This window comes from Mercurialis annua, linkage group LG3, assembly GCF_937616625.2.
Source record: "Mercurialis annua linkage group LG3, ddMerAnnu1.2, whole genome shotgun sequence".
NCBI lineage: Eukaryota > Viridiplantae > Streptophyta > Magnoliopsida > Malpighiales > Euphorbiaceae > Mercurialis > Mercurialis annua.
This window is the reverse complement of record NC_065572.1, coordinates 2,850,345-2,870,154: the sequence shown is the minus strand read 5'-3', so window position 1 is coordinate 2,870,154 and position 19,810 is coordinate 2,850,345. Positions and strand designations below refer to the sequence as shown.

Below are 19,810 nucleotides of genomic sequence, written 5' to 3'. Positions count from 1 at the left end.
TGCTAACTTTAGCAATTGTGAACATGGAAAACTATCGCTTTAGGCACTTGAGAAAATATATTTTACTATAAAGTCACAAAACTTATGTCAAGATTTACAAGCTTTGTTGTATCTATAGGAACTCAAGATAGCCAACTCGGAACTAATAAACTATATATCTGCATCATCTACAGTATCTTCTATAATACCAATACAATTTCCAACAGATTTCCCCATGGTCATGGCCTCCGCAAGTTTAGCTCTAGCTTCTTCGTGTCGACGCAAAATTAAAATGGTGTTCAGTACGGACCATCGGACTTGAGAATCTGCTTTCTTCTGTGTAAATCCTAAGCCTTTCAACAGCAAATCCAACTGTGCAATAGAACCATATCAATGCCTGTAATTTGCAGATGCATATTTTGTCCTATAAAGTGGGCAGAGAAATATCTAGACCTACCTTGTTTATATCAGCAAGGCCTCCCTCAGCGTATCCGTAGAGAAGATACTCTGTTGCTACACCTGCTAGCGCGATGCATGAGAATCTATTCAAGGTCTAGCCAATTACAGACACAGCATAAGCATTAATCAGTTATCAGCAGAACAAGGGATTCAATAGTTTTAGCGTATGTTACATGGAAATTTTTCAATTTCTACATTTCGGAATTTCATTTCTGTTTTTAGAAATACTTCTGAAACTTGAAAACTCTATCAGCAAGAAAAATCATTCTCATGTTTTCCATTTAGGCGTTTCTGTTTCCGTGATACATAGGTTTTAGCTGAAATTTTGAATTTGCTACGTTTGGTATTTGAGAATTTGAAAGCATACCGTAGCTGATAATTTTCCGGCATCAACCTGTACAGCATGAAATATGCCAATCATCAATCTATATATGTATCAAGAAACATAAAGTATGAAGAACCTACTTCTTGGAGGAACTCGAAATCTACAAAAGCAGTTCCTGCTTGAACATTAAGAGATCCTTCCTTTTGTAAAGCTTCATAGCTAGTTAGTGTATAACCCTTCGGAAGAATGCCCATTAAGTATGCAATCAAGAAATGCCCAGCTTCATGCTGCATCATAGAAAAACAATACAAAAAAATAACAGCCTAAACTAGTGTCGCACGGAAATAAAAATACAGAATCATGTAACGTTGGAAAAAAGATGAAGCAGCAACACAATAGTTTATTGCAAGTTTCGGAGTTTTAAAAGTATTTTCATTTAGAAAACGGAAATGAAACACCGAAACATATGACTTGACGAGTTTCCGAACAACATATTCAGATCAAAAACAGAATTAGCAATTGTGTCATCATATTACATGTAATGTAAAACAATAAAAGAAAAGAGTTATCTTACTTGAATAACCCTGTTGTGGTATTTACTACTAAAAGTATGACCAATTGTATCCAGAACCAAATTCCCAATTCCTCCATTGAAAGAAACCTAAACAAAACAACCATTACACTACACATTAGTACACAACAGATAATATATCGCATTGCACGGAAACGGAAACGCCGAAAAGAAAACGAAATGCCAAAAAAACATAAAACTTACGGCATCCAAAGTCAACAAAAACAAGAAACCAAGAGAAAAATAAAAAGCCTGCTGTGCACTAAACCCAAAAGCATTCCAAACAGCAATACCACCAAGAACACCAAAAAGCTGCAAATTCCTTTCAATGGAGCCAAGCGTAGCATCCTCAGGAGACAAAAGTGAAGCAGTTTCTATTCCATTAAGTTTCAGTTCATCCAATGTATAAAGCCTCTGTGGAACTTGTCTTGCACCACCAAAACATTTAAGCCCGTCTGGTTTGCCCTGCAAGTTTTTGACCAGACCAAGTGCTGCTCTCTCATCTCCTTTGGCTAGCTCCTTGTCTAATTGTTCCAACGCTTGCTGCCTTGAAAAACTAACTGATGAGGATAAACTTACTGTAATACCACAGCATAATCTTGTCCTTACTGGTGAAATTCTACCACTGTAATATATCACACTGCCCATTCAAAAGGCAAAAAAATAAAAAATAAAACAAAATTTGATTCTTATTTCTGATACTGAACCTGACTTTCAATTTTCAACCACACAAACAAGATAATGAAAACGGTGTCGTTTCAAAGGAATTAATTAGTGTAGATAAGATATGGCTGTATTTTCTGGGTAACCTAACAGAGTAAAAATAGAAAAAGAAATGAACTTTACCACTGAGGTCCGACTAGAACCTCCGGCAACCGGAGCGCCGTCGAAATTGAAAGAAGAGGGTTATGTTATACGACGTCGTAAGGCGCTGAGAAGAGTGGACAGAGAGCTATCCAAAGGCAACTTCAAGAACGCTCTCTCGCTTGTCAAGCAATTAAAAGGGAAGCCATTTGGCCTACGTGGTTTTGGCGCCGCCAAACAGGTCATTTTAATACAGTTAATTAAAAGATTGTATGTTTTTAAAATGTTTCTTGAATTGGCAGTGATTTAATTGATTGTGGTGTAGGTGCCTAAAAATGGATCAGCATTGGATAAATTTGAATTTGATGGGGTAAATTTATCGCCATTTCGAGCATTGGTTAATTCGGTTATGGATTCGATAGAAAACCATGCTCAGTTCTCTTTAGAAGATGATGACAGTAGAGAGTATAGCTGTGAAGAAGATCATTTCTTGTGTCTTCAAGTAAGATAAAATCTTATGACATTGATGTTAATGTTTATAGTATTTAAAATTCAGCATGTAAAGATGGGATTTTTAATTTTGAAAAAAATAATTGAAGCATGAAGCTGGTCACTTTCTAGTTGGTTATTTGCTCGGGGCTCTACCGAAAGCATATAGAGTACCATCTATGGAGGAACTGAGATACGGAGAATTTGCAGGAGCGAAAGTAGAGTTTTTGGGATTTGAGTTCCTCCGAGAAGTAAGATAATCGTTCTCATTGACTGCTGAAGTTACATTCTGTTCTCCTCGTATTCTTTTCACGATTCTGTATGCATCAAGGTCGGTGCTGCACAAATGCTGAGGAAGAATAACACCAACGAAGAAGCATGCAGCAAGGTGAGACAGTAGAGAATCTAGCACAAATTGATCACTTCACTTCAGTTCATGAAAGTACAGAGTCTGCTGTTTGGTACTTGTACGTAATAACCATATAGGCAAAACAGAATCAATTATTAAAAAACTATCATCTGCAGCTGTGCGACTATCTGGTAGCAATATTTTTGACATTTGTTGCAAACACTAGACTTTTTTTACCATAGAAATGTGTTTGAAAGATACCACTCTTCTTGAACTTCTGACACTTAATATTTTCTTCTTTTATGCAGGGCAGTAGAGGCAAAATTTCATCAAAGGTGAAGATCTCTATATTTATTTAAATTTATTGTGTTTTGTTAGTAATAGCTATTCTCTAGCAAAATACTCGTTCATCATACTCTGATTGCAAAGCTCTATTGCAGACATTAAACCATTTTTCATGCATAATATTAGGAGGCTTGGTAGTGGAACACTTAGTATTTGGACATTCAAGAGGTCACTATTACGATGTTGACAAGGTTAGAATCGAATTCCTTCTCTCTTGACAAACGATGATATCCTAATCAATTTTTCGTAACATGAAACAGCTAAACAGCACATTTGAATGGTTAAACTTGCCTGATGTTGACGCAAGCTTCCAAGTAAGATGGGCTGCGATTAACACCATCTTCGTGTTGAATCGTCATCATAAAGCTAGATCAAAACTAGCAGAAACCATGTCAACCGGTCAATCAATTGGCTACTGCATTGAAGCAATAGAGAATGCAATTGATGAAAATGAAATTTAAAAGATTCAATCAAATACCCAATTCTATGTCATCACAAAAGGCATCAAAATAGGCAAATTGTAGAACTTTTTGTTTCCATTAATATAAAAGCTACACGACTTGATAAATACCATAATAATCCCTCCAGTAGGGATAAAATGAAGAACCAAAACAGACCCAAAATAGGATATTATACAACTGTAGAAACCCTAACTTTAACCAAACAAAACCCTAAAACTCCTGAGAAGCAGATCCAATATCATCTTTCCCTCCTTTACCGACTTTCTTCGGCAGTAAAGTCTGATGAATATTCGGCAAAACACCTCCATTCGCAATCGTAACGGATCCCAAAAGCTTACTCAACTCCTCATCATTCCTCACAGCTAACTGTATATGCCTTGGGACAATCCTGTTCTTCTTGTTATCTCTCGCTGCATTCCCAGCCAACTCCAACACCTAAAAGCAAACAACCAAATTAGTTCAATTAATCCCCAATTTAAAACCCTAATTATAAATAAATCAAAATCAGATCAAATCGAATATATTACCTCAGCGGCAAGGTATTCAAGGACAGCAGAGAGGTAGACGGGAGCTCCGGCGCCGACACGCTCGGCGTATTTTCCGGCCTTGAGAAACCTGGCGATTCTACCGACTGGGAATTGTAATCCGGCCTTGTGTGACCGGGAAACTGACTTTGAGGCCTTTGGCTTTCCTCTTCCTCCCTTGGTTGTGCCGCCTGTTGAACTCATTTTTACTAAATTATTGAGAATATAGAAACCCTAACCCTAGATTTTGATCGAACTGTTGAACAGGGAGAGTTTTAGTTTAGGGGTTTGGAGATAGTGATGAGTAAAATAAGAGCGTGTTAAGTATTTTATATAGGAGGTGAAGGATTGATCTGATTGGTGGATAGGTTTCTGTGCGGATTGCCAGCGTGGATTTATTACTTATTCGCGGCGGGAATTATTTTAAGCTGTCGTTTCATTTCGCGCTTTTTACAAGAAAAAAAGAAAAGGGCTCAAAACCAGACATAAGGCCTAAATCTGAAGTAAGAGCCCATTTTCTACATTTTCAGGCCTTTATAATAGATAAAAAACGGCCCAACAAATCAATACTCGCTATTTACTGGCCCAGTTGGTTACACTGAATAGAAGAAAAACACTTCACAATTTTATAAATAAATTTTCAGTCTGAAATTTCTTACCTAGACCGGTTTCTTCATGAATCTTAATCATTACAATTCTACTAATTTTAGATTAAAAATTTCAGCTTCAATACGAACCAAGTCTATATAAAAATTCTCTTTTTTAAATATTTTCCGATCGACTATTTAGAGCCGGAAGCCTCGGGTTTCAAATTTGAGCTCTAATACAAGCCTAATCACTAAAATTTTCAAATATATTTCTTGCATTTTCCCATTTCTTTGGCCAAACACTAAAAATGACACATTAAATAAATGGGAAGTTGAATTGCATTTATGTAAAGATTTTGGTATTATGAAGTATCAACTAGAACTTGCAAAGTAGACATAAATCATTCATACCCCACGCGTTTGGTTTCAATGTATGAAGAGACTGACTTGTATATAATGTGGTGGCCACTGGCCACAAACTTATCATTGATCTCTCTAATCTCATTGTTATATTATATACACATTTTTCTACATTGCTTAATATAATGTCAAATTCACAATCATTTAATTATAGTCACACATAATAATGCCATGATCATTGTAGTTCATAATAATCAATTGCCCGCCATTTACATAATTAACCTTTTATTGTTGCATATAAATGGGCTAATGGGCTGGCGGCGAACATATAGTCGGTTTGGTTAAATAAAACAATTAATTAAATTTAAATGTTTATTATTTATCAAACTGATCAAATCGTCAATTTTAATTGAAATTCATCTGGCGGATTAACTAAAATTTAAAAATATAAAACTGAATTGACTTAGTTGCTAAAATCGATAAAATATAAAGAATAGCAATTAAAAATTATAGAATAATCGGTCAGTTAGAAATTTAATACTTTTGAACATAATTGAAACAAATTAGTTGATTAAAGTTTTAGCCAAATTAACCAAAATAAATTGATAAAACCGATTAAATCGGTTGATACGGACTATTAGTTCACATAGGGCACAATTAGAGGCCCAGCCCATGAAAAATGAATCTCATCTTCATTTATTGTTAAGGTGAAGGTAAATGGGGGTGTTGAGTGTACATGTGTGAATAAAAATGGTAATAAAGATGGGAAAAAAAAAAGGTGGAAATTGAAGCAAAAATGGAGAAACAGACAAAGGTGCTTAAAAGCAAAATGGCAAAAAGAGGATGAGGTGTTGAATTTTGGACCATACATTAAAGACACATATGAAAAGATGAGTGCAATTAAGGGCAGCTTGCCCTAGAAAATGGAGATATTTTTTATAAATTTAAGTTTGTATTTTAGTATTTTTAAGGGAAGAGGGTAACACACAAAAATGGCTTAATTACTCAAAAACCCCCCACCTTTCACTTTGTTTTCGTTTATACCCTGACCTAGGAAAAATGTCATAAATACTACTGACCTTGTCATTATGTTTCGCCCGTACCCCAAATTTCAAAAAAAAGATGATTTCTTAAAAACAACTAAATTTAAGGATTATTTTATACCTTTTTCTATTAAAAAATGTACAAACTAATACTTCATCTTTAAAAACGTTCAAATAAGTCCTAAAATTAATTAATTTTTTAATTTAAATAAAATAAATAAATAAAATAACATAGTTTTATTAAGTTCTATTTATTACCGTACTCCTATTTAAAAAAACCGCTAATATTATTTTTTTCATTTTTTTTTTTTATACGAAAATAAGCTCCTTCCTCCATAGAGGAAGGAGCTGCTCCTTCCTCCATGTGAGGAAGGAGCTCGCACTGCTCCTTCCTCACATGGAGGAAGGAGCAGATCTGCTTCTTCCTCCATGTGAGGAAGGAGCAGCGTGCTCCTTCCTCATGGAGGAAGGAGCTGCGAGCTCCTTCCTCCATGAGGAAGGAGCAGCGTCCTCCTTCCTCATGGAGGAAGGAGCTGCGAGCTCCTTCCTCCATGGAAGGAAGGAGAAGCTCCTCCTCCCATGGAGGAGGAGCTATTTTTTTTAATTTTTTTTTAAAAAAAATTTGAAAATAGATTTTAAAATTAAAGTACGGTATTATGTTGAAATTAATTAGTCTGATGTAAAAAAATTTACGGATTTTTATTTTTAACAAATTATTGATAATTAATATAAATTAAATTATTATTATTATTAGTTGATTTTAAAGAAGAAGGTGTTTTTGTATAATTAATAACATTGACGTGTAATTAGAATATATGCTAAAAATGAAGGATTATTTTAAACTCTTTTTCAAATGAAAAGAGATCAATTTAATACCTCGAGGGTACGGGCGAAACATAATGACAAGGTCAGTAGTATTTATGACATTTTTCCTAGGTCAGGGTATAAACGAAAACAAAGTGAAAGGTGGGGGGTTTTTGAGTAATTAGGCCCACAAAAATCCAAAAACTGTTCCTAGTTGTTGACCATAACAATAGTGAATTCCCCCCCAATGTTTGTCCCATTGATAGTGATGTTCTAGGACAATGACTCCATACTTTTTAGTTTTTCCCCAATGTGCTTCTTTAACACACTACTCCATTTAGATTGGAATTTTCAAATTCTTTTGAGTTTAAAATGGTCATATTTACGATCGACAGCGTTTATTAAAAAAATAGTATAAACTAATTTAATTGAAATTTTACTTTTTTATTTACATTGTTTATTTTTACAAAGAACAGTGTATATCGTAAATATGACATCCTCAAATTCATTTTGTATTTGAGAGAATTCTATTCAACTCTATTTTTCTTTCATTATGCTCTTTTTTACTGATAATTATAATAAATAATTCATCAATAATTTTTAAAATTAATTATTTTCTAATATATTATTTTCTGTATATTTTAATTAAGTTATAGTATGGATAGGTATAAAATCAATGTAAAAAGTTTACACTAATTAATAATAATTCATTTATTAAATTATTATAAAATGTATTATGATTTATATTCTTTAAAAGTAAAATTTATTTTTATTACAAATAAATAATGAACTAAATAGTTAAATAACTTACACATCATGAAAATGTTATATATTTAAAAAAACGATTGATGTATTTGTAATTATAATCAAATTTTATAGCTTTTAGTAATTATTTATATAAAATATGGAAAAAAAATATAACTCTTATATGGCAAAACACAATTTTTTCTTAGTTGGTGTCCCGTTGCCAATAGAGGTAAAATTTGAATCAAACTCATGTAATAAAAAAATATTTTGTTAATATAATTTTAGTTTGTATGCAAATGTAATCATCTTTTTATATTTTCATTAAATTCCAAAAAAATCAATAAAAAAATGGAACTTAGTGACAAAACAAAATGCAAGCTGAGCCAACTGGCTTAAATGATAATGAAATTGAAAGCGTGGCGAAGGGAGAGTCCACAAAGCACTCCATAAACTACTAAAAATGCCTACTTTCTATTTCATTTCATTTTCATTTATCAATTTATGATTATATTATATGTCTCATTTTAGGTATTTTCAACAATTATTTGAGACACAAATTTCTCACTTATCATTCAAACTTTGGATATTATTGACAATCTCAGTATTATTTACCATTATTGACTTTTAAGTCCACAATATTAAATAGCCAACTATACTCTTGTTCTGTTATTTTTATGTTTTTTTTATACAAAAAAAAAATTGGTCAAAATCATAAAATCTAAAGAGATCTACACATACCAGGCACGATTAGGCCTAAATTACGAGAAACACCGTTATTTTAATAAATAAATATTTTTTGTAAAATATTTTTTTCCATTTCATAATTATATATAAAAATATTATACATTATGCTATAATAGATACTATATTTTAAGTGCTCTTAGATTTTTGACAAAAATATCTTTATTTATTTGTACATGTATTGACAATTATGGACAAACATTAATAGTACCAATATATTTTTTAATTCTAACCAATTAGAATATATTAACTAGAGGATTATTTAAACATATTATAAAAAAAACAGCATTGGTGAATTTTTTAAATCCATATACAAATAAAGCAATAAAAAATTATAATTGTAAAACGGAGGGAATATTTACTTAATCAGGTTGGTAAACTTATGTTCTGAATAACTTCTTAAAATATAAACAATATATAGTATCAAAGAGTTTTATGTTAAAAAATACATGTTGATTAAATCCCATCAACAATGATAACTATAAATTTGATACAAATTAATAAATGAATTGCAATTTTAATTATTTTAACATATATATTCTTAAAAAATAGTTTAAACAATTTGGTCTATTAATTTGCCTAGTTGAGATGACTATATTCAAATCTCAATTTGATCAAATATATATAGTTTTTTCTAAGCTGACTGAAAATAAATTCTCGTAAGCAATATGCGTCGGATCATATATCTTATGGATATATATGTCTCGATTTAAAAATTAGCGGGCTAAACTATTTAGAAAAACTAAAAATATATAAAACGGTTAAAATTATGAATATATAATTATTTTGTTAAATTAATAGTATAAATTAATGTCACGAATTATAATCAAATCATAGCATATCTAAAATGTGAAAAAATGTCAAAAATATTAGCCTCACTTTCTTGCAAACTAATAAAAACATAAAACAAAAAATTTAACTTGGCAGTAATTATTCATATACTTGCTCAATGGTCTAAGTTTGTGCAATTTGACCTAACCGAATCTGATTATTTTAAATGCAGATCCATATTTAGTCTGATTTTGATTCAAATACGATATTTATTATCAAAGTTCGCCTAGTACATTATTCTTATGCAGGTTTAGTCTAAACTTTTTGTGTAATTACATTAAAATTTTAATCATCATGTAACTACATAAATTTAATCAAAAAGAAAAATATAAATACATTATTTGGTACTCGCGCCTAAATTGATGGCAAAGTCTGTGTTTGAGTTCTGCTCAAATGCGTCGGGTATGAACGAACCAAATGCATACCGAACCAATAGAATAAAATAGCTTATGATTTCTCAAAATAGTTTAATTTTTAGCCATTTTATTTTAACCATTTAATCTAAATTCGAAAGTAAGGTAAATCAGATAAAAGAGAAAATTGGTCCACCATCTGATGTTGGTATGTATGATCTTGATTTATGCAAGCTGTATAACTTGTAACTTTCTTCAAGGTACTGTACTTTGATGTGCAAAGGACTAAAGTACTTTTCTACTATGGAAAATATATTGCCCCATCTAATATTATCATAATTTAATTTTAAAAATCCTTAAAAAAATTAAAAGTGTAAATGTATATTTTATTCTCATTAAGTATATGTGACTATTCCATAATAGCATAAATGAATAAGTTTTCAATTCAATTGAAAAATCGTGATTGATCGTTATATTTTAGTAAGTTTAGTAACTCGATATAAATTTTAATTAATATTTCAATTTTCTAATTGATGATGGGGTCGAATGAATCACAAAAATTCAGATGATGCAACTTTTTAATTATAAATTAAACTATTTAAAAAACTACTATAAATTATGACTAAGAAAAGGAAATAAAATTGATTGACAAAATTTCCATTTATGAAAATTTGTTAATAAAATAAAATGCATTTACTGTTCTTTCTTTTATAGTTTTTCCTGGTGGTAATATTTGTGTTTGGTTCAAATTTTTCAAATTGGAATGTTGGTTCAACCTCTTAAAAATTAAAAATTCATAAAATTAAAAAATATTAAATCAAATGAACCATAAAAATCATTTATTTATTAGTTAGGATGTGATTTATTTATTAGTTTTTAATCACTTTATTAAGTTAATTTTGTTAAATAGAGGTGGAAGAGCGTTTATTTGAGAATTTAAACTCATAATTTAGCAGTTTTTTACTATTTGAGTTATAGGTCATCGGTCAATTTGCTATTTATAATTGTACTGCGCGTTTAAGCTTTAATTATGTAAACTTAAAACAGTGGTATTATCAGGGTAGCCTTCATTATTAGGTTCATAGTTGCAACAGGCTAACCTACGAGGGTCCCATGAAACGGGGAGATGGAATTCCAGATCAAAGCTTTGATGGACGGTGGATGTAATGGACACGTGGGATTAAATAACGCAGGGAATGGTATTGTGTGGGTCCTGCTTCCGTATCTTTGGGGTAGTGTTCAAAAAAAAGAAGGGCAGTTTTGGTGCGGATTGGTCATTTGGGGCATTATAGATTTGGCTCCCTTACTTATGGGACCAGTTTTGTGGGACTTCTTAAACCGTCTTCTGACTTCCACGTGTTCCTTCATGACAAGTGACTTTCCTCTTCCTAAACAATTTATTTTTAAAAATGTTAATTAGTAAAATGAAATAGAAGTTTTCGAATTATATTATACTCCCTCCGTCCCAATAGAGTTGTCCACTTTGAAAATTTTTTTTGTCCCAAAACTTTTGTCCACTTTCAAAAAGTAACTAACTTTACACTTAATTTTCCTACATTATCCCTATTTAAAGTCCACTAATAAAAGTAAATTGTAAGTGGACCCTACATTAAATAGGGGTATGACAAGAAAAGTAAGGAAAATTTTACAAAAACTATAAATAATGATTGTTTTTCTTAAACTATGTGATAAAGGCAAAGTGGACAACTCTATTGGGACGGAGGGAGTAATTAACAGTTTAGCATTTCTTGTTTCAAAAATTCACTTAATGGTCCTTCAGTTTTAATTCCGTTAACTGAGAGATTTTTCTGTTAATTTAAGGGAACAAATCGTTTAACGGATTGAAATTTAGGCACTAAATCATTTAACGGATTGAAATTTAGGCACTAAATCGTTTAAAAGTGTTTCTAAAAAAAAATCGTTTAAAAGTGAGCGACCAAATCGTTTAATAAAATTAAAAGTGAGGGACCAAATCGTTCATAAAATTAAAAGTGGGGTACCAAAACGTTTGAAAATAAGTGTTAAAATTAACGGAGAGACCTAATAGTTAACAAAATTAAAACTGAAAAACCATTAAATAGACTTTTAAATAAAGAATACCAAACTGTTAATTATGATATGCCTCATAAAACTTAGTGTAATTTACTCAAATAAATAATACTTCTATAACAATTACAATGACAAAATTAAATATTGACAATATGAGATATGAATTATTAATTGATCTATAAGTAAAAATACCGAGTAATATTTTGAGAAAAATATCAACACGAGAAATATAAAAATAATATTAGCATCCACTTTTTTACCTTGAAAAGTATTTATTAATTCAAATTGCAATAATTAATAATTTATGTCAGATATTAAAAAATTAAAGTTTGCATTTTTATTCTAGCTGCGTTAAAATTCATAATTTTATTTACATTTAATCCTTGAATATATTGAATTGTGTGGAGCATAGCTTCTTGTGAAAATAAAGTGCAAAATGAGAACACAAATTATTAATTCGAACTTTTACAAATTTGGAAAATATTTTAAAATTGATTATACCGTCGTATTAATGCGGAGACACTTCGAATTTTAACTCACATACTCCAAAGAACTGATCTTTGTTAAAATGCGTATTAAAAAGAGCACTGCATTCAGTTTGCATCCAATTTCAAATTTGGCCCCGATTAAATTTTTTTGTTGGTACTTGTGTAATTTGATATGTTTGTTTGAATGTAAATTGATAAATGAAGATAGCGTAATGAATGCGTTATTATTTTATTCTCATCAATACGGTCAGCAGATTTTGTAATTGTACTCATTTAAAATTTAGAAATTAGTTGATTGGAGCTTTTTTAAAAAATTTAGTATAACCTTATGATCAATTTTATAAAAACAACAAAATAAATTTTAAATTGTAGTTGTTTTAACGAATGTTAGATCAATTAAAAAATGTTTGTTAAGTATAATAGTAAATGAAAGCAAAATCACTGATAAGCGCTAGACACAAAGTGTCAAGGTCGTGTGTTCAATTCCTCTCACAAGCACTCCCCCCTTCCCAATTATCAAAAAAAAAAGTAAATGAAAGCAAAATCACTGATAATTTGAAAGAATTTAAAATTTCTAAATTTAAATAATAGTATTTTTTATCATTGAATTAAGTTAATTTAGTAATTTGTACCTGATTTTTTAATAGTATATATATTCCATTTGTTCTAATAAAGTTGTCCACTTTCATATCATCATACAATTTAAGAAAACACAATTCATACAATAAAATTCTATTTTTTTTCTATTTTTAGGATATCCTAGAAGTTATCCAAAATACATATATATAAACACAAGTAAAAAAAATTAAACCAGTTTATTTCTAGTTTATTTATCGTTTAAGTTTTTGTATTAATTTGCTGAAAATACACCGGAAAACACAACAAAAACACTTAAAAGATACATTTAATAAATATTCAAAAAACACCCCGACGTAACATTTAGTGGCGGACTCATAAATATTTTAAAAGGGTGACAAAACTACATTGAAAGTTATAAGGTGAGACAAATTGACGAAATAAAATTTTAATGTCAGCATATTGTGAATTTTAAGATGGTAAAATTTTAATATTTCAATTTTATATATTTGTTTTAAAAAAAGAATCAAAATTATAAGGTCGTCGATTGCTCACAATACGCCCTCCTTAAGTCCGCCTCTGATAATAGTTAGAAAATAAATAAAAAAAGAAAAAATTACAAAGGAAATAATTAAAATACACCAAACAAAACATTAACAAACCACTCATACATTATAGTTAATATATTAAACAGTTATTGTCGACAATGAATATACCATGTGTTGACCGTTTGTTGAATGTCTCTCGCCAATGTTGAATGATATTTTGGTTTTTTCTACTCCCTCCGTCCCATAAAGATAGGTCGTTTGGATAGATATGGAAATTAAAAATAATAATTAAATTAGTTAAAATTAGTTTATTTGTGTATTTTTTTAGCCTTCAATAATTTTTTAATAAATAAATAATATATTGATGATTAACTTTTATACTGGTGTATTTTGCATTGATATTAAAAATTGACATTTATATCATATTGAAACATGGAATAATTAATTAAGTTGAAGATAATAATGTACATTTATTAGGGATAACTAAGATATTTAATTTTAAAATTATTAATGAAAAATAGAATGTAGCCTATAACTTGAAACGCCAAAATAAAAAAGTGGGACATCTTTATGCGACGGAGGGAGTGATATACTAGTACATTTGTAAAAAGAAAATTAGAAAAATAAAAAATGTTTATGTGGTAGGGAATGAAATGTAAACTTGAAATCTGTAGTATTTACATATATAAGTTTTTAAAAAGCTGAATAATATTTTTAATTTGAAAAATGATAATATTAATATTAATAGAAAAAGATATTTGGTAACAACAAAACGGTGAATTGTTCAAAAAAAAATACAATGAAAGAGTTAGCGAAACGGAGTATTATAAATTTTGGGTGCATTTAATTTTTTAAGGAATTTTGCGCCATCTAGTATAGAGTAAAAATAAAATATTTAGCGAAATTAAAAAATGCTCTAACTTTTCAAAACTTTATCTTCATTTTTTCTAATATATCCTTATTAAATATTATGATTAATTTATTTTTTAGATTAATATTAATAAATAATAAATTTTAAATCAGAATAATATGAAAATATAATACTCTAAATTACGATTTATAAAAAATGTAAATGACTATTTATGATTAAAAATACAATGTCCACGTTAGTATTTTTTGAGTTTGATGTATCAATTTGCCAAAAGTGTAAAGTTGATTATTAATATTGTCAAATTTTAAAATTTATACTGTGATTACAAATTAGGTTAAATTTCGGGTATTGCATTTAATCCAACAGAAAAAAAAAGTGGACTATTAATAGTAGTTTGCATTAGAACATGCTGGAAAACTTATTGACATACAATAAAAAATGAATCTTGGGTTTAACAGTAATCATATTTTATCAGCAATCATTCATTATTTGGTCAAACTAAACTTATTCCCCATCCATGATATATTTTCAATATACAAAAAGTTTATAAATTACTAACTTTAATAGTTTCTCTTTGACAAAAAAAAAACTTTAATAGTTTCTTAATAATTAATATCTATAAAGATATAAAAATATAAAAATTACTAATTATTAAAATTATTAAACAATTAAATTTATAAAAAAATACATACAATTTATATATTTCAAGCAGTTTAATTTTATATAGGGGTGGGCATGGACCGGTTAACCGGTCCATGAGGGCAATTTGTAAACCGGTCCATTGTAATACGGTTTTTAAAATTAAAAACCTAAACCTAAAATTTTAAACGGTTAACCGGTAAATCGGTTAACCATAAAAAACGGTTCGGTTTTTCGGTTTTACGGTTTTTAACCATATAACCATTAGAAAAATTAAAGTCAAAAAGATAAAATTTTAATTCTATTTGTTTTTTTAGCAAACAAAAAAAACTATAGAAATTCAAATTATATTACAAATATAAATCTAAACTATCTTATGAATAGTTAAATCAATGCAAATATTTAAATTATTATTATTTATAAATAATTTATGAGTAATATTAAAGCTAGGTTTGTATTTTTTGAATTGTTTGTGGTGTTGTTCACGTCCACTTTCTACTATTTATATACTTAAATATTCCTATTTCTGTTAAGTAAATATTTTAATAAGGAAAACAAATTTCTTTTAAAATATTTTCATATATAAATTCTCCTAAAATTATAAATATTCCTAAATAAAATATATGTCAATATATTTTTAATTAAATTTTATTGTGTATATTATAAAATTCATATTATTTTACAGATCATAAAATATATCTTATTAATTATTAAAAATATATGAATATATATATAAACCGGTTAACCGATTAACCACGGTTTTTAGAAATCCAAAACCTAAACCTAAACCATTAACCATGAAAACTAAAAATCAAAACCTAAACCTAAACCGTTGGACTGGTTAACCATATTTTTCGGTTCGAGTTTCCGGTTTCGGTTCGGTTAATCGGTTTGACCGGGTTTTTTGCCCACCCCTAATTTTATAGACTAAATATTGATATCATATTAAAAATTAGTCAACAAATATACTTTAGAATCATTAGAAAATTGTTCATTTATTTACACTTTACTTCTTATTAAATAAAAAATATTTTATTTTTTGCATCTAGTTAAATGAGCGTGAACAACATTTCAATTGCGATATATATAAATAATTAGTGAATAATAAATTAATTTACTTTTTTATAATCAATATTTAAATATTATCAGTTATTAAATAATATAATATCTATCATCCGACATGGATCAAACTTGAATTTCTAAAATTGTAGTATTAATTACTAAAATTATTAGTTTTTTTAAATATGAAATATAAACTAGTATTTGATTTTTTTATTCTTTTTTTTTTTGTCATATGCTAAAATTGTTGAGAGAATGGTGAATATATACAAGGAAGAAAGACTACTCAACAATGATGAGTAAGCCAATCTAAAATGAAATGATGAGTACTGCAAAGCAGTCATCGACAAGGGCTTTTTAGCCACCAAAATGGCCACCCAAATACACATAATGTAAAAGAAACCAGATCTAAAACCGAAAGATTAAATTAGAAAAGATTGTAACTTTAACTTTTCCTCATCAATAAAGAGATAAATATATATTTTTAAAAACCTATGAAATATAAATTATTTGATTTTTTTATTCAAAGTTTCTAAAATGTAAAGAGAAATTGAAGTGAAAGACTCAGCAAAAAGCGTCCACACGGACCCCGTTTGTCTTAACGTCTTTTGGAGGTACGGAACTTTTTATTCACATTTTATTTTTTACTTTTAATAAATTTTCCCACTATTTATTACGTCATTATTACTACTAAAAAATAAAAAAAGAATATTTCAGAAACTAAATAATTTTACATCACTGGGTCCCACTTCACAGTTATCTTTCGGCCGATCACTTTGTCGTCTCTCTCGCCTCCTATCAAATCTCAAGCGCACTCTAGCATTCCCCCACACTATTTTTTATCTTGCGCTCCCTTTTCTTATCCTGCGTCCACTCTCTCCATTTCTACCCCTCATTACTGTGAGATTTTATTTTCTCTTAGTTCTGTTCAAAAAACCAAAAAAGATTAGTTATTTTAAAAGTTTAAAGATTACCCATTAGTTGTAATTTATGGTCAGAGTCAAAAAACAGTGATCTTTAGTTACGAAATGATAAAAAGATTGTGTTTTTTTGCTAATTTTTGAACTGGGTATCTCTCTTTTTAAAGGATCTATTTTTATTTTTTTCAGCTCTTGTTTTTTGTTTTTTTAAGGCTCATGGCTGGGAGTAATGAAGTTAACCTTAATGAAAGCAAGGTACTTTGCTCTTGTCTTGATGTTTTCTGTTTTTGTTTTGATTCCAAGTTGTTTGGTGATCATAGATTTTGTCTGAAAAGTTTGGATTTGATATGCTGATTGGTTTTGTTTTGTTTAGTTTAGTTTAATTAATCTTTTTTAGGTTTGAGCTAGTTGTGACTTGTGAGTGGGATTTTGGATTTTCTGTTTTTGGTTAAGTTAAAGAGTTGAACTTTTTTGATTGCTTTTTGGGTTCTTGTTCTTTTGGAGTGGAGCTTTTGATTGTAAGAGGAGATCCTGATGTAGGATTTTATTGATTTGGTTGTTTAGTTTCCATTTTTGATGGGTTGATTTAGTTGTTAAATGGTTGAACTTGCCTTATTTGTAGTTTGTTTAGGATAATTTTGACTTAAACAGTATGATTTGATTATGACTAATTATATTTTCACTGGAGATGTTGTTGTTGACTTTGTGTTAATAAAACTGTTTGTTTGTTCATTTGTGGGTTCTTGTTGTTTGTATGTTCATCTTGTTATATTTGTGTATATGCTTATGTAATTTGCAAGCATAAGTTTCGTCTGAAATGCTAGTATTGATTAGTTTTCATATGGTTAAAATTTGAGAATTGGTTGTTTCTTTCATGGATAGATGGTTGTTCCGCTGAATACGTGGGTGCTTATCTCCAATTTTAAGTTGGCTTACAATCTTCTTCGTCGTCCTGATGGAACTTTCAATCGTCACTTGGCAGAGTTCCTTGACCGGAAAGTTCCCCCCAATGCGAACCCGGTTGATGGGGTGTTCTCATTTGATGTTGTCATTGACCGTGGAACTAGTCTCCTCAGTCGGATTTATCGGCCAGCGGAAGCTGAGCAATTGCAAGCAAATCTTGCTGAACTTGAGAAGCCTGTGACTGGTGATATTGTCCCTGTCATTATATTCTTCCATGGTGGAAGTTTTGCACACTCCTCTGCAAATAGTGCTATATATGACATGTTATGTCGCCGACTGGTGGGTCTTTGTAAGGCTGTGGTGGTCTCTGTGAATTATAGGCGTGCACCTGAAAATCGATATCCAGCTGCTTATGATGATGGATGGACGGCTCTTAACTGGGTTAAGTCAAGAACTTGGCTTGAGAGTAAAAAGGATTCCAAAGTTCATATATACCTGGCAGGGGATAGCTCCGGTGGTAACATTGTACATCATGTTGCTTTAAGGGCAATAGAATCTGGGATTGATGTGTTGGGAAACATACTGCTCAACCCGATGTTTGGCGGGCAGGAGAGAACAGAATCAGAGAGTCGATTAGATGCGAAATATTTTGTCACTGTTCAAGATCGGGACTGGTATTGGAAAGCTTTTCTCCCTGAGGAGGCAGATAGGGATCATCCGGCATGTAATCCTTTTGGTCCAAAAGGTAAAAGTCTCGATGGAATTAAATTTCCAAAGAGCCTTGTCGTGGTGGCTAGTTTGGATCTTATTCAGGACTGGCAGTTGGCATATGTGGAAGGGCTCAAGAAAGCTGGCCAAGTTGTGAAACTTTTGTATCTCGACCAAGCAACAATCGGCTTCTACTTATTGCCGAATAATATTCATTTTCATACGGTCATGGATGAGATAAGTAAATTTGTCTGCTCTAACTGTTAATATTACTTAACTTCACCAATCGGCAGCTATACGTGACAGAAGTTTGACATTCTGCTTAGGGATAATTAAGGGTGGTTTTTGTTTATATGATTGTCTAGTATTACTAATTAGTTTTTCGTTGAATTATGTGTTGTCGGTTCTGCTACTCTCGTGTCTGGTTCATCACAACTAGGCTTTGTTATCGGGTGCAGAAGGTGTTCAGCGTCTAGCTGGCTTGGAGCTGGTATGTGATCTGTTATACGCCCAATGTCCGGGCTTTAATGTAGTTTGATTAAGTTTTAAAGCAGCAGGAAGCTGTTTAACTAAGTTTGATGAAGTTCGCAGCACAACGCTGCTTAACTACGTTTAGCAGACCCGCTAAATTTAAGATTACCACTTTCGGCTTCCGACGATTACGTAAAGGAAGACAGACGGTGCAGGGTTGCATTTGGTGGCTGCTTAATTAGGTTGATGCCTTGCTAATGTTATATAGCTAATTTTAGAACATGGATGCCAAAGCAAAAAATTCCATGGTACTATGATCCTTTTGATGTTTATACATATGCTTTTAGTATGTGTAAAGGTGTTTTTGCTTATATTCCACATGTTGTTCAATTTTGCCTTTTTCTATAATGTTTTCATTTTTGTCTGAGTTGTTCTAGCTTAGTTCTACCAGCAAATGTAAATATTTGGTCATACCTAAAATATTTTTACAGATTGTTCTTGGTGTGTTGATATCTCCATCAATCTGTATATTGGTATCTTTTTTACATTCTTGGTCTTGGAACTCTTTTCCAAGGTAAAGAGTCATGTCGAACGAAACCCGAATTCTATATTTCGGAGTTTTGTTTTCGTTTTTAGAAACACTTTTGAAACTCTATTATCTATTCTTGTAAAAATTCAAATACTACAAATTTTTTGGAAACTTTTGAAAAATGAAAGTGAGACACCTCACCAATTTAATGGTGGTTGGAATTTGTATGTGTTCAAGAACAATGAATGGGACCATATTGAAAACCACATACTAGTAT

General features: G+C 30.3%; 4 protein-coding genes across 4 annotated transcripts; 2 read left to right on the top strand and 2 right to left on the bottom strand.

The window, feature by feature from the left end:
- Positions 1-47: 47 nt before the first annotated feature.
- On the bottom strand, positions 48-2,013 carry LOC126673461 (uncharacterized). The gene is made up of 6 exons (XM_050367615.2): positions 1,539-2,013; positions 1,338-1,424; positions 904-1,050; positions 806-832; positions 437-532; positions 48-351 (listed from the first exon to the last, which is right to left on the bottom strand). Exons 1-6 carry the CDS (start codon positions 1,980-1,982, stop codon positions 151-153), a joined length of 1,002 nt encoding a protein of 333 aa, XP_050223572.1. The 5' UTR covers positions 1,983-2,013; the 3' UTR covers positions 48-150.
- Positions 2,014-2,073: 60 nt separating this feature from the next.
- On the top strand, positions 2,074-3,796 carry LOC126673462 (uncharacterized). Its single transcript, XM_050367616.2, has 7 exons — positions 2,074-2,379; positions 2,464-2,640; positions 2,738-2,878; positions 2,959-3,015; positions 3,285-3,311; positions 3,417-3,512; positions 3,582-3,796. The coding sequence occupies exons 1-7, from the start codon at positions 2,170-2,172 to the stop codon at positions 3,780-3,782; spliced, it is 909 nt and encodes a 302-aa protein (XP_050223573.1). The 5' UTR covers positions 2,074-2,169; the 3' UTR covers positions 3,783-3,796.
- Positions 3,797-3,839: 43 nt separating this feature from the next.
- On the bottom strand, positions 3,840-4,615 carry LOC126673464 (histone H2AX). The gene is made up of 2 exons (XM_050367617.2): positions 4,310-4,615; positions 3,840-4,217 (listed from the first exon to the last, which is right to left on the bottom strand). The coding sequence occupies exons 1-2, from the start codon at positions 4,508-4,510 to the stop codon at positions 3,993-3,995; spliced, it is 426 nt and encodes a 141-aa protein (XP_050223574.1). The 5' UTR covers positions 4,511-4,615; the 3' UTR covers positions 3,840-3,992.
- A 12,266-nt stretch (positions 4,616-16,881) lies between these two features.
- Positions 16,882-19,397, top strand: LOC126673927 (gibberellin receptor GID1C). The gene is made up of 2 exons (XM_050368243.2): positions 16,882-17,177; positions 17,805-19,397. Exons 1-2 carry the CDS (start codon positions 17,139-17,141, stop codon positions 18,798-18,800), a joined length of 1,035 nt encoding a protein of 344 aa, XP_050224200.1. The 5' UTR covers positions 16,882-17,138; the 3' UTR covers positions 18,801-19,397.
- The last annotated feature ends 413 nt before the right edge of the window (positions 19,398-19,810 follow it).